This window comes from Lithobates pipiens, unplaced genomic scaffold, assembly GCF_037356315.1.
Source record: "Lithobates pipiens isolate NorthernLeopardFrog02 unplaced genomic scaffold, aLitPip1_a1.2 Scaffold_18, whole genome shotgun sequence".
In the NCBI taxonomy this organism is placed as follows: domain Eukaryota; kingdom Metazoa; phylum Chordata; class Amphibia; order Anura; family Ranidae; genus Lithobates; species Lithobates pipiens.
The window spans coordinates 355466287-355481964 of NW_027507758.1; the positions used below are offsets into that span (position 1 = coordinate 355466287).

The 15678-nt window shown below is 46.6% G+C and overlaps 1 protein-coding gene across 1 annotated transcript in view; it reads right to left on the reverse strand.

Annotated features, from left to right (window-relative positions):
- The window catches only part of LOC143988168 (zonadhesin-like), a 127454-nt gene extending 112260 nt beyond the window's left edge, over window positions 1-15194 (reverse strand). Inside the window, exon 1 of the mRNA XM_077487527.1 lies at window positions 14960-15194. Within this exon, the coding sequence (XP_077343653.1) occupies window positions 14960-15139 (180 nt within the window). The 5' untranslated portion in view covers window positions 15140-15194. The remainder of the gene's footprint in view (window positions 1-14959) is intronic.
- Window positions 15195-15678: the final 484 nt, after the last annotated feature.

A 15678-nucleotide genomic window follows, 5' to 3' on the forward strand; every position in this document is an offset into this window, starting at 1 on the left:
CGAGTGAGAAGAGAAACCTTTGTCCTCCAAACCCAGACCCCGTAAATACTTTCTGAAAAATAGAGACAAACTGAAATTTGGAAAGAGGGGATCCGCCCCATGCTTTAAGAAAGAGCCTGTAAACCCCGGTCTGTGTTCCAAAAATCCCCTTACCGCCTCCACCGGACATAAAGCCGATCCCAGCAAGGAGTAGACGTATACCATCTTACCCCTGCCAGCTTCATCCATTTTGAATCTCCGCAGCATAATGGAAACCCCTTCCGCTTTGCACTGGACATCCTGTAACCCAATGCCCCCCTGCACTTTCTTAGATGGGCTAACCAATTCCCCAATTCTAAACGCCCCAAAAAAAGACAACAGAAAAGCCGCTCTGAATAACCCCAACCCGTAGGTCGAGGAGCAAACCCCCACCAGTTGCTTCAGAATGCCCCTCAGAATCTCGAAGGACACAGGTCGCCTAGCGTCCTTCCGCCCTACTGTCTTCTTGTAGCCTTTTATCGCCTGGCGCACCCAGAAATCCTTTGTAAAGTTGGGCAGCCCCTGCCATTTGAACAGAAATGCTAAACCCGCCATCTTCCTGCTTACTGCGGCTCCTGAGGCTCCCTCTTCCATCTGTCTAGATAGGTAATACAGCACCATCCATCGAACTACCGGGCCCGTGGGATCCTCACCCAAACCCTGAATGAAAACCCACCATTCCTCCCATACCTTACCATATGCTCTCCATGTGGGCTCACTCACCGACTTCCTGATCCATCCTACGATTCACCCAATGCAATCGTCCACAACCAGTCGAGACAGTGCACTCTGTGTCGCTCCGCAGCCGGTGCCAACTCCCAGAACCTGTCCCACTGAAAGCGAGACAACGCATCAGCAATCACTTTCTCGACACCTGGCAAGTGCACCGCATAAATGAAGATATTCAACTGCAATCACCATAAAACCAGGTGTTGCAGAAGCTTTATGACCAGAAGGGACAATGCAGATACTCTGTTGATCACCTGCACCACCCCCAGGTTATCACCATGGAACCGCACCTTCCTGTCCCGAAACGATGCCCCCCACAGCTCCACTGCCAGCACCACTGGAAACAATTCCAATAGCACCAGATTTTTGGTGAACCCCCGCATCCACCCACGACTTTGGCCAAGGGCCCGCACTCCAGCGGCCCTGGAAAAAGGCTCCGAAGCCCGATGCCCCCACCACGTCGGTGAACAATTCCATATCAAAATTACTCCAGTCATCCACAAAGCCCTTCCATTAAAGGCCTCCAGGAAACGGTGCCAAATCCGCAGATCATCCCTATGCACTTTTAGCAGCCGCATATAGTGCACAAGCGACCTCACTCCAGCCGTGCTCGCCGACAGCCGTCGACAAAACACTCTACCCATCTGATGAATTCTACAAACAAAATTGAGTTTGCCTAACAGTGATTGCAGAACCTTAAGCTGCACCTTGCGCTTGTCCAGTAGTCCTTGAATACCGATCTTAAGGTCCACAAGCTTGTCTTCCGGCAACCTGAATTCCATCGCTTCCGAATCTAACACAATACCAAGAAAGGTGATGACCTTCCTGGGCCCCTCCGTCTTGTCCGGAGCCAACGGGATGCCGAACCGATCCGCTATGTGTTCAGCGTCGCCAGCAACACCCCACACACTCTGAAATCTGGCGGACCCACGCAAAGGAAATCATCCAAATAATGGATAATTGAATTCAGCCCTGCTACAACCCGAACCACCCATTCCACAAACGAGCTAAATGTTTCAAACACCGCGCATGAAATTGAGCACCCCATCAGGAGACAACGGTCAACATAAAACATGTTGTCCCAATGATACCCCAACAACCGAAAACTCTCGGGATGGACGGGTAGCAACCGAAAAGCCGACTCAATGTCTGTTTTTGCCATCAGCGCACCCCGCCCGTATCGGCGGACCCAACCCACCGCCGCATCAAAGGATGTGTAGCTAACTGTACACTCCTCCGGATCAATGGCGTCATTGACCGACCCCCCCTTTCGGAAAAGACAGGTGGTGAATTAGCCTAAATTTCTGTGATTCCTTCTTTGGAACCACTCCCAAAGGAGAAACCACAAGATCAGGGAAAGGTGCCACCGGAAAAAAGGCCTCCCATCCGCCCCAATTCTACCTCCTTCTGCAGCTTCATAGAAACCACGTCTGAATGCAGCAGGGCCGACTTCAGGTTCTGTGGTACCGGCGGGACCACCTCCAACCTACCCGGTATCCTAAACCCCTCCGTGAAACCCTCCTCCAACAGGCGCACCACTTTCCTATCCAGATACCTACCAAGAAACGGTTGCATCCTTTCCACCATCACCAGCGTCCTCCCTCTTTTGCGCAGCATCTCCAGACCTACCTCTGCCCCCTTGTTTGAAGCAGCGTGACAGAGGGTGCGTTCCCCCGCAACTGGAACACTCGTGCTTGTACCGACAAGATCCACCGAACTTACAGGATCCCTCGTTGAACTGCCAACACGTTCCTTTATTTCTACTGCCCGATTGTCCGGGAGCGGAAGATCCACCAAACTGGCCAGGAGCCCTGACCGACGTCATCAGGCGCATCCACAGACAGGGCCGGTGCTACCACTAGGCGGACTAGGCAGCCGCCTAGGGCGCACTTCCGCCTAGGGCGCCCGGCCACTGGTGACCCTCTTCCCTCTGTCTGCATCCAGAAACTGTGTTGGTCTCAAAACAACAGGCAGCCACTCTGTAGTGTCAGAGGCGCAGCGACGGCGGGCGGAGGTCTGTGCCACCTGTGACCCATCTAAAGGGATGCCGGGGATGCTCTTCGCCTGTGTTCTCACTACATCCACAGTGCAATCAGAGCAGAGAACATAGGCAGAGATCCACTAACCTTAATCACTGGAGGCTGGGCTGGGCTGGGAAGGGCAGTCCGGACGGAGCACACTAGATCCCAGTGACTCTGCCTCTCCTTCCCGGGATCACACTCGGCCCAGTGCCGGCTGAAGCTCCATGAAGATCAACTGGTGAGAGGTACAGAGACACCGAGTCATCCCGCTGCTTGTCACCCGCAGCTGCCTGACTACCCATCACCATGGGGTAAGTGTGTGCCAGGACACCCCCCCCCCCCCCCACCTGTATATAGTTCACTCCTCCTACTATCACCTCTATGCAACTTTCTCTACTGGGGGTCACCAATGTGTAATAATGGGGTTCCTCCTGTGTAGTGATGGAGGGGTCTACCCTGTGTAATAATGTGGGGTTATCTGTAATAATGGGGGCAACTCTGTGCAGTAATTAAGGGGTCACCCCTGTGTAATAATGCGGGGTCACCCCTGTGTAATAATGCGGGGTCACCCCTTTGTAGCGATGTGTAATAATGCGGGGTCCCCCCTGTGTAGCGATGTGTAATAATGCGGGGTCCCCCCTGTGTAGTGATGTGTAATAATGCGGGGTCCCCCCTGTGTAGCGATGTGTAATAATGCGGGGTCCCCCCTGTGTAGCGATGTGTAATAATGCGGGGTCACCCCTGTGTAGCGATGTGTAATAATGTGGGTTGACCACATGATACACGAGGCGTATCATAGTGTGTGTATTCCCAAGTGTCATGTTTTAGGGCAGCCTATTAATATCAATGGGCAGCCATGTTTACATGAAACGTGCAATAAAGGTGCAGATGTGATTTTTTTTTTTTTTTTTTTAATCACTTCACACCAATCTCCATTATATTGCAGTGCGGTCCGTTTTGGGGGGCGTGAATGTGTGTTTGCTGCATGTGTGGGGATCCCGTTAAAAAAAAAAAAAATCAATGGCACCCATAAATTTCTGTATTTTCATGTGGTGCTGTAAAACGTGTGATTTTATGTGCCGTCACATGGGTGCTGAGCCCCGCACAGTGTGATCGGACAGTTATCTGTTTGAAGTGTTGAGCTGCATGTATGGAGACACAGCTGTGCTGAGTTTTGAAGTAACGCCTGGTACACATGATGGGATCATCGGACAAATGATCGTCTGTTTTTTTTTTTTTTCATGCTAGCCTTGCATCAAAAATGAAGAGTTTACTAAAGTTACTAAGATTCTCGTACAACAGAATAAAAATTTGGAAGTGATGCTAGTATTTTTAAATGACAACTGTACTGATTAAACCAAAATCATACTACCTGGTATCGTACAAAGACATTTTTCACACATGTCCGATCGTATATATCGGATTAACTGTCATGATTGGCTCTGGAACGCTGTGTACAATCAGATTATCGTACGATCGATTCAAAAGCTATATTTTTTGTATAATTTTCTGATCATGTGTACGGGGGCTTAAGGGGTTCCACTGTCTTCATTCGATGCTGCATGCCCATCCAAGACGCCTCCGCATCTCCATCCACACATATATATATATATATATATATATATATATATATATATATATATATATATATATATATATATATATATATATATATACACACAGACTGCACACCGCTCAGTGCTGGGTCACAAATGTAAACGATCGGCTCTTCACACCGTATGGAGCTCCGCGCCGTTGTGAATGTAGACTTTCAGCTTCACTCCTTCCACGCTGTTAGGGCTTGTTCATGTGTTCTTTGGTCTCTGAAGAGTGATCCATGTCCGGATCACTCTTCAGAGAGCATTTGACAGGTTGTATTGCCTCCTCACTAACACGGTACAAAGGGTAAACCGCGCTACTCGAACAACAAAAGAAAGCAACCTATAAGCAGCAACCCTAATCGTAATACTCCGATATCAAACTAAATAGGTGAACAAAAATGAGCTGCGCTAAAAACAAATTAGAAATGAAAAATTAATCAAACACCTAAAACCTAATCAAAACCTATACAAAGTAAGCATAAAAAACAATATTAAATAAACAAAAATGTGATTAGTAAATAGTATATATGAGTACTATCATATCATCATAGAGTGAATAAAGTGTATACTAGATCTGAAATGAAATTAGTATAAATAATATAGAAAACACCCACAATAATTAATGTAAATTGAAACAAAAATAATAATGTGTGCTAAATCTAAACGAATAATATTAACAAAAATAATATTCAAAAACCATAAAGAGTTCATATGTGATAAAGGAAAAAATAATACTTTTAGTCCAAAAATATTATTATTGATTCTTCAAACTTGATATTAAGGTGAAAAAAGAATATCCACAAATGCGTGTATGTAGAAAATATTCAAAACAATCCTCCACCAGTGAGAAGAGGGGCCGCTTACCAGAGCTTTAGATCCCAGTGTTAGTGAGATCAATAAGGCAACAGCACAGGGGTTTCTGGGTGAACCGTCACAGGCATCCCACCATCTATATCTCCAATGCGAAGGCTCCAATACGAAGGCTCCAATCCAGGAACGAAGGTGTCGTAGATTGCTGACACCACGCTGTCTCTATCTCCAGTACGAAGCCTCCAATCAGGAAACGAGGGTATCGTGGATCATATATAAAAGATCAAAGACACTCGCATAGCGTAAAACCACTTGGTTTAATAAAGTAGAATTTAAAAAAATTTACACTCACATACGTAAAGAAAAAACGATCACATAAAAAACGAGCCGGCCGGACTCGTGTGCCGCCCGCACTTCCTGGTTGGGCGTAGAACGCGGAGACGTCAGAACGCCTATCTCCCTACGCGCGTTTCGTCTCAAACGGACGTGTTCACGGGATGCGGGACGGCGTTCTGACGCACCGCCTATATACAAAATCATAAACAAACAGCCTCGGTCTGAGCTCCATGTTGTCCTCTCAATCCACCATGTTAGGTGAGGGAAAGAGGACTGGAATGCCCATACTATCACCCAGTCCACCATTTTGCATAAGGAGAAAAGGGTAAAAATTTGCCCTACCATTACGCAGAGGCAAACCCATAATTATGACCCTCCAGAATCTTTTAAGAACTATAAAATAAAAATGCAAAATTATCATAAAAATACATTGAGGGAAAAAAGGAATTACAAAAAAAATTCCTTTCAAATACCAATTGAAAAGTATATTTATCAGAAGGTATCCAATGAAATAATAAAATAATAATATAATAATAATAATAATAATAAAAGTAGTAAGACCACAAATACAGAAAAAATTAATAAAGGCAAAAAACCTCATTGAGGACTCATGGAACTCACACCAAGTTTACAGTTAAAAAAGCAACAGCGACCACAGGAAGCCCAAGCTATATAAACCATTCCAACCAATCATATATTATTCAAGAATTGTCAATAAATGCATTTACGTCTACTTCAATATTAAGACCATGAGGGACGTAACTTTTTAATCTGTGTATCCACATCATTTCAAGCTTGGAAATGCTTCTTACCAAATGGGTTCCCCTCCAATGGGGATTGAACTTGTCAATTCCCATGAAGATTGTGTTGGTAGGGTCTCTGTTGTGTGCCAACAGGTAGTGTTTGGAGACCGAATGCTGGGTATATCCTCTACGGATATTCCCAATATGTTCGTTCAAACGTACATGTAAAGCACGTTTTGGTCCGCCCTACATACTGGAGGCCACAAGGGCACTCCAGCATGTAGACCACTGCCTCTGAGCAGCAAGTGATAAAAGGTTCTATGGTATAAGACCTAGATGTGACCGTAGATCTAAAGGTAGTACTTCTCCTAGACCGACAGCCATTTAAGCTACATACCGTGCACTTCCTGCATTGATAGTACCCAGTAAGGTTTGAGAAAAAATGTGGACGATTAGTGGGTGGGTCCAAAACATTAGGGGCCACCCTGTCCCTCAAAGATGTTACGCCTCTATATACTACTTGGGGTCTGTCAGGCAAAATAGTTCCCAATACCGAGTCGTTCCTAAGTACATGCCAATGTTTTTTAAGTATATGTTTGATCCTAGTGTGTTGGCAGGAATAATTGGTGATGAAGGGGTAACGAAAATTGTTTTGACGACCTCCTTCTCGTTCCTTTAGTAAATCGGATCTTTCAACTTGACTAATCTCATCTATCAGACATGTCAAGGGTTCAGATGGATAACCTTTATCAATGAACCTCTGAGTAAGAACACGGGCCTGTTGTATAAAAACATCCTGTTCTGTACAGTTACGTCTCAATCTTAAGAGCTGGCTTCTAGGTACTGATTTGAGCCAAGATGGATGATGGCAACTAGTAGTAGGTATAAAGGAGTTCCTATCGGTGGTTTTAAAGAAAGTTGATGTAATAAAACATTCTCCTTTAATAGTAATAGTAAGGTCTAAAAAATTTATTTTGGTAAGACTGGCTTCATAAGTGAGGTGTATACCCCTGGTGTTGGCGTTAAGCTCACTCATAAACAGGGAGAGATCCGATTCACTCCCGTCCCATAGGAGGAGGATGTCGTCTATATACCTGGCCCAAAAGGTCAGCTGCGGCCTGACACGGGCATAGACGACATCCTCCTCCCATTTCGCCATAAACAAATTCGCCAGACTAGGGGCATATTTTGCCCCCATTGCGACCCCTTTAATCTGGCGAAAAAAATCCCCTCCAAACCAAAAAAAGTTATGCGTAGCCGCATAGTCTAAAAGCTTCATAATGAAGATTATTTGTTCTGAGGGGAGATCAGAAAACCTCTCTAGGGAATCCGAGACGGCCTCTAGGCCCATATCTTGGGGTATGCTTGTATAAAGTGACGCAACATCTGCAGTCACCAGCAGAGTCCCTTGTTTGGGATGATATCCCTCGAGAAGGTTAATTATATGCCTTGTGTCTTTAATAAATGATGGCATTCGACGCACTAGAGGTTGTAGAAAGAAATCTATATACCTGCCCACCCGGGAAGTGATAGAGTCAATCCCACTAATGATGGGTCGTCCCGGGGGGCAAGTTAGACTCTTATGGACCTTAGGTAAGTAGTAAATTATAGGGATTCTAGGAGTTTTTGGGACAAGAAAGGCCTTTTCTTTCCCTTTTAAGATTCCCTGATCGAATCCCTCAGTAACAAGGGACTCCAAAGTTCTTTTGTATTGTACATTTGGATTAGAGGGTAGGGAGATGTAAGTAGCCCTATCTCCCAAAATCCGATTCATCTCGCCTATATAGTCATCCTTATTAAGGATGACTATGCCCCCCCCTTTGTCCGCTGGGCGGATGACCACATTTTTATTGTTGCAGAGGGATTCAATGCCAGCATCAATCACCTCTTTATTTCTAACTTTTTTTATACGTAAGTCCTCAAGGTCTTTGAGGGCCAGATCACGAAAGACTTTTAAAGAGGGACACAGATGCCCAGGTGGGTTGAAAAGTGATGGATTAGAAAGCCCCGAGTGACAATAGTCACCAGAGGTATTTCTAAGGAAATTGGTAGGGTTTGAAGCTACATATCTTTGGATATTAAGTTTTCTTACATACCTATGAATATCCATGTATGTTTGGAACTTGTTCATGTTTTTGGCTGGAGCAAACTTGAGGCCCTTATCTAGGACACTCAGTTCGCAATTACTAAGGGTGGCCGAGCTAAGGTTAAAGATACCTGCACCAGTTATGTTCTTGGTCTTTTTGGGCTGAGTACGCCTCCCCCCTCTAGTTCCTCTCTTAGCTCGACCACTCTTTTGATGCCTTGGTTTGGCCTGGGAAAACCCCAATTGCTGTGGCTTGGGTTAATACCCAAGTTGCCATTACCAGAGTTTCCCTGAATGTCACTGTAGGGACCCATATTGTTGGGCCTTAGGTTAGTCATACTCTCCATAGGTGGAAACCCCGAATCCTGTAAAGGCAAAAAGCTGTTTTGTGTAGGAATATTATATTGAGATTGGTAGTCCACATCATAATGTACCACTTGGCTGTTATTATAAGCTGTTGGTGGGTTAGGTTTTGGATATTGAGAAGGGAGGGGTAATTGATTATAAGTAGGGGATGGAAAATAACCCTGCTTAGAAGCAAAGCTTCCCATCCATCCAGGGGGAGGTACAAACGGTCTCTCCTGTCCCCAATTTGGAGGGGGGGCAGCCTCCTTATGCAAAATGGTGGACTGGGTGATAGTATGGGCATTCCAGTCCTCTTTCCCTCACCTAACATGGTGGATTGAGAGGACAACATGGAGCTCAGACCGAGGCTGTTTGTTTATGATTTTGTATATAGGCGGTGCGTCAGAACGCCGTCCCGCATCCCGTGAACACGTCCGTTTGAGACGAAACGCGCGTAGGGAGATAGGCGTTCTGACGTCTCCGCGTTCTACGCCCAACCAGGAAGTGCGGGTGGCACACGAGTCCGGCCGGCTCGTTTTTTATGTGATCGTTTTTTCTTTACGTATGTGAGTGTAAATTTTTTTAAATTCTACTTTATTAAACCAAGTGGTTTTACGCTATGCGAGTGTCTTTGATCTTTTATATATGATCCACGATACCCTCGTTTCCTGATTGGAGGCTTCGTACTGGAGATAGAGACAGCGTGGTGTCAGCAATCTACGACACCTTCGTTCCTCGATTGGAGCCTTCGTATTGGAGCCTTCGCATTGGAGATATAGATGGTGGGATGCCTGTGACGGTTCACCCAGAAACCCCTGTGCTGTTGCCTTATTGATCTCACTAACACTGGGATCTAAAGCTCTGGTAAGCGGCCCCTCTTCTCACTGGTGGAGGATTGTTTTGAATATTTTCTACATACACGCATTTGTGGATATTCTTTTTTCACCTTAATATCAAGTTTGAAGAATCAATAATAATATTTTTGGACTAAAAGTATTATTTTTTCCTTTATCACATATGAACTCTTTATGGTTTTTGAATATTATTTTTGTTAATATTATTCGTTTAGATTTAGCACACATTATTATTTTTGTTTCAATTTACATTAATTATTGTGGGTGTTTTCTATATTATTTATACTAATTTCATTTCAGATCTAGTATACACTTTATTCACTCTATGATGATATGATAGTACTCATATATACTATTTACTAATCACATTTTTGTTTATTTAATATTGTTTTTTATGCTTACTTTGTATAGGTTTTGATTAGGTTTTAGGTGTTTGATTAATTTTTCATTTCTAATTTGTTTTTAGCGCAGCTCATTTTTGTTCACCTATTGCCTCCTCACTACCTGCTTTAACTTCTTGAGTGCCACACTAGTGCGCCGCAACCACGTGCATTTCACATGATTGCAGGGTGTTTGCAGAGCGGCCCTTTTCACTTGAACGGATCATGGTTGATGGGCACTATGCCCGCTAAAAGCAACCGGGTATAATTCCAGGAAGGCATCATGCCCCCACATGTGTTCACTCCTCGGCACTGATGTAAGTATATTTCTTTAAATTTTTTATATATATATGACTACCTGCTGCTGCCTCTGCAGCTGAAGCAGTTGCAGTTGAGTGCTCAACCATGGAGTTTTATGGTTATGTAGTAGGAGCAGGGCCGGTGCTACCACTAAGCAAACTAGGCAGCTGCCTAGGGCGCAAGGTTGCCTAGGGGCACCTGGCCACTGGTGTTCCTACTCTTTTCTCTCTGCAGCAAGCAACTAAGTCTTAGTATCAGCAGGCAGAGAACTGTGTCTGTGTCCCTTGAATTAATGGAAGCAAGCAAACATTCATTGGTAGGCTGTATTGATGGGCGCTGGTGAGGCTGCATTTGATGGATGCTGGTGAGCCTACAATTGATGGGTGCTTCATTAAAAAGGTGGTGTATACATGGGCAGGGCAAAGTGGATGGAGTCAGGGGTGGAGCCAAGGGGGGGGGGGGCGGCAAAATGAGGTTTCGCCTAGGGTGTCAAAAATCCTTGCACCAGCCCTGTCCACAGACTAATGTCTTTGTGGTCCCATCTCAGCGACGGCCGCAGCGCTCTCTGCTGGCAAAACTGTTCATCGTATCTCAGCCACACGTACAATCTGTAAGCTTCCCCTACAGAATCCATATAACAGAAAAGAGCCGAGCAATGCTCAGCGTTCTTTTCAACAATCACACTCACCATGATGGCGAAAGCCTGCAGCCAATTCGCAAAGGTCCTCGGTATCAGTCTGTACCACCGCTTTTCCTCGTCATCTTTTTTACTATCGTCTTGCTTGACCCTGTCCAGGTTGAACTTCTCCAGTGGTAGTAGTGAAAATATCTCCACATACTCACCCTTCCATATTTTCTCCCGTACCTCCGGCTTCAAATGAGCCCCCAACGGCCCCTCAAATAGGACATAAACCTCTCATTTGGAAAAGTCTGCCAAGCATACAATGTCCTGCCTGTTGGAGGACTCACTCCCACTTGAGGCCTTAGTGGGCGCTGGCGTGTCCTGCCCTGTGGGCCCAGCCACCGCAGTGACACCCACCCCTGGGGAGTTGACCGACTCTCCCGCACCTTTTGTGCCTCCCACGGACCCCCGCCTGACGGGACCCAAGCAGCCCTCTCCTGGTTCTCAAACCTGCCTACCAGCTCCTTAATCCCAACCAAAAAAGAGCCCGCTCTCAGCCCTGACAGCCCCACCTGTCCCCAAGCCTACTTGCTCCACCACCGCCTGTGTACCTGCTGCCCCAGCACAGCCCGCATCAGCCGATACAACCCCCCCACCAATAGGTAAACTTAAAGGGTACTGACCGGGCTGCACAGGAGCGATCCCACCAGCCAATCTCTCAGACTCCCTTGCAGGGGTCAGCCTCCTCGGAACCTCTGATCCGGACACCTCACCCTCCGACCTGTGACCGGAAATCAGTGCGTCTTCTCTGGACAGCCCATCAGGGGACACGGCCCTGGTTGCCAAGGGTAAAATAGCTGACCTGGCCTGCCGCCATGCTGCATACCCGCTTGTGGATTTCCTGGTCGCCTTTGCCGGGCCGGTGCGGACCACCGCAGCCCCGTCCGACCGATTCCCATTCGCCGACACAAGCCTCCATCCCTCCTCATCTGACCTGGTGACACCCGGGGGGAGACCCACCCCCGCGGCACGAGATCTCCCCCGCTGAGGCCCTATCCCTGCATGCTCCACGCCAGGTGGGGGGCCCGCGTCAGCTCCCACAGTGCTCCTATGAGGCCTGGAAGCTCCTTCCGATCCACCCTCTGGCCTGCTCCTCAGTCCCAGCCGCCGTGGGGATGGGCTCCGCAGTCTTCCCCCTCCTGTCCTGGTCGCCTTTTTCGCCGGGGGGCCCGATGCAGCCCTCCCCGGACTTCACTTCTGGCATCCACCCTCTCTCTTCTAGGGAGTTCAGGGAAGAACCTAGATGACGGCCGGGACCTCCGGGTGCACCCCCCCATCCGTGGATGTCACCGCCAGCTGCCCCAGCAGTGACAGTATGGTCTCCTGTACCCAGTCCTCCTCCCGGGTGGCTGCCTCCCCCCTGAGCCTTACTATGAGCTCTTCAATGCCTGCCATGCTGCTGCTGGTGTCCGTAAACTTTCCTCTGGAACGCTGCCTCGTGGAGGGGGTGGGATCAGCTTCCCTGCACTAAAGAACCCACCCCCTACACTCCTGGCCAATCCCGCGCCCCCTATCATGCAGGGCTGACATGCACTGTTTACACAGTCATGCCAGCCCTCTGCCTATGGGGTTTTGTTAACCCCTGCGGCGTCGGGCTTTTCTTTAATAGAAGGGCATTGATATCTGCCTTGTTAATATACTCGTACTGTATATTGACAACACCAGAAGCAATGGTGGTGGTTGCTGGTTTGATTGGGCTTACCGTTACCTTCTTCATCTCGATTTGTGTCTAGGGGTTCCCCTGATAGATGGCCCAGAAACTTTAGAGACAGATGACAGATCCGCTTAAAGGGATTTTTATTTGCAAAAAACGTAGTTAACGAACAGTCTCTTAGTATAGGATCAGAGGGTTAGGAGGAAAGGCTCAGGTACTGTTATGCCCCGTACACACGAGCGGACTTTTCGACATCCAAACTCCGACGGACTGAGTCCGGCGGACTATCCGATCGTGTGTGGGCTGCAACGGACTTTAGCAAAGCTAAAGTCTGACGGACTTTAGAAATGAAGCATGCTTTAAATTTTCCCGACGGAACTCCGCCGGACCCGGTCCCCTTTGAAAAATCCGCTCGTGTGTGTGCTACTCCGACGGACTAAAACCGACGCTAGGGCAGCTATTGGCTACTGTCTAGGAACTTCCTACGTCGAATCCAGTCGTACGTCATCACAATCGACTCCGTCGGAGTTTGGTGTGATGGTGTGTGGTCAAGTCCGTTCGGTCGAAAAGTCCGCCAGAACTCCGTCGGAACTCCGGCGGAACTCCGGCGGAACTCCTTTGGAGGTCTGTCAGACTTAATCCCTCTCGTGTGTACGGGGCATTAGGGTCAAAGTCAATAATAAAGGACTCCCTTACTTTGACTAAATCTAGAGAATAGCCATTCACAGCTGGATGTTCACTCAAGTTGGATAGTCCCTCTCTCACAAGGCCTAGCAACCAACAAGGTGCTTAAATCAGGAACAAGTCTCTGCCACAGACGTTGTTGTAGAACATGTAGAAATAAGTCTCTGCCACAGACATTGTTGTAGAACCTGTAGGAAACTAGAACTTGTAGAACACTCATGTAATACCTGGATCTTTCAGCCGGTTTGGTGATACCCAGGAGATTGGATTCACTTAGGTCCCTCAGCCTCACTAGGCTCTTGCTAAGAAGCCAACCCATATGTGGCCTTCTTCTGAAGAGTCCTCCTCTGGATAGCTACGAAGTTGCTGGGCCTCTCCCCAACCGGAGACGGCACTGGACTACCTCGGAATCCTTTCTTTAGTTTCCTTGCCTTGGGCTAGCCAGCCCCGAGACATAAAGTTGGGTGGATCCACACCCCAGGCCATAGCCTTCCTGGGGGCTGGTCAGGAGGACCAGGACCATTGAGTCAGAACATACTTCTGGACCGGAACCCCAAACCACATGACATGCGCATCTTAAGTACCCTCTCCCAGAAAGCACAGCAAGAGTGACACTCCCACTGGGCGGGGTCTGAGAGAAAATAACCTTAAAGCACCCAACCAGACTGTAGTTCCATGCCTGCCAGAAGAGACAGTGCCCCCTGTGGCCAGGCTGAACACCCTATAGTCCAGTCAGACTGATGCTGAGGTCAAAATTTGGAATAGTTATGCCCAAACCAAACTGCAGTTCAGGTGTAACCTTAAATTTGAACACCTGTAAGAACAAGTAGAATGATCTTACTAGATACTGGTTACTCTGAGCAGTATTGAGTGGGCTCCATGCTGACTGGTTATGATAGTTTTCCACTTTCTGAATCAGTGCATCCTCTAGTTGTTTTTCTCTAGATAATAATCAGAAACCTTTGACAATCAGCCATTGTCAGTTTTATATATATATATATTTTTTTTTTACAAATAACAAAGTGTTTTATTGAAAATAGTATAAGCAGTGTACAGAGTAAACATTGTCATGAAAATAATACACAGCACAGGTTTGACAGAGCAGGTTTCGGCATGTAGAAAAAAAACAACATGGTCATATAACATTTTTACATATTGCAGTACAGTGCATTGACCAGATAAGTGGGCACAGAGGTGAATTATCTGTAATATCTAGGTTTATTATCAATTGGGCACTTATTTTTGTCCCATCACAGAGGAAGGAGATAAAAACTGATTGCGGGCTTCACTCAGGTAGCTCATTGCATGTAGCAGCGTTGCCTAGCCAGGAGTCCCATATTTTGTCACATTTGGCTTGGCATCCCCTGTGAGCGTATATTTCTTTTTTATATGGGAGAACCTTATTAATTGCAGTTATCCATTCCTGGAGTGATGGGGGTGTCAGTTTAATATTTAGTGGCATTGCATGTTTAGGAGTAAACTAAATCACTCCAACCAAGATTTGTGGGCACTGTGAAAAGATGAACTGTACATTTTATATTTCTGCATGGCTTGCCTTAGTAACCGATTATTTTACCCAGGTTCCATTTTTGTGATTTAAAGCTGCAGAACAGATCTGTTCATTGCATTGAGACTTGCATTTCAGCTGTTTTTTAAAATACATATCTCACATTTGGCTAACAAATATTTAGACAAGAAAAGTGTTAAAAAACCTACCGTCACAAGCTTTTGTTTTTGTAGTCTTATTTTGTAACTGTGAACATATAGTGTGACTTCTTTCACATATGACACACGTGTGTTTCCTCCTCTGTATTCATGTCCAACTTCCACATTGAAATATGGTAAGCTGCTGTTCACCTCACACAGTTTTGTAAGTGTGTAAGTACAATTCCCCATGATTGTATGGGGATATTTATCAAATGTAAAGTAATGAGGGTCACCATATCCACTGCAAGATGCTCCTGCATGCAAAAAATAAATAAAAAAATCATATGGATTAATTGAGTTGATATGATAGTTTTGGAGCCAAAATCACACATAAATGACAAATATACCCCTAATGCCGCCTACACACGATCAAACAATCCGGTGGAAAAGTCCGGCAAACTCAAGTCCGCCAAACAATCCCCCCGTGTGTAGCCTCCGGCATACTTTTTTGACCCGACAGTACGGCGGACTTCGAATTTCGGTTTGCACAAAAATTTGCACGCTGTACTCGCATTTCGGCGGACAATCCGGCCGTGGGTATGCAAGTCCGCCGTACTTTTGAAATGAGCGGACTTTTCCTGCCCGGAGAAAAGTCCGCTCATTTCGAGCGGGTCTCCAGGTAGGCAGGGCCCGCGAAGGAGACGTCGCTGGCCCCGCCGCCTGGTATGGACTTAAAGGGGAACCCCAACGCCGAAAAAATCGGCGTGGGGGTCCCCCCCAAGTCCACA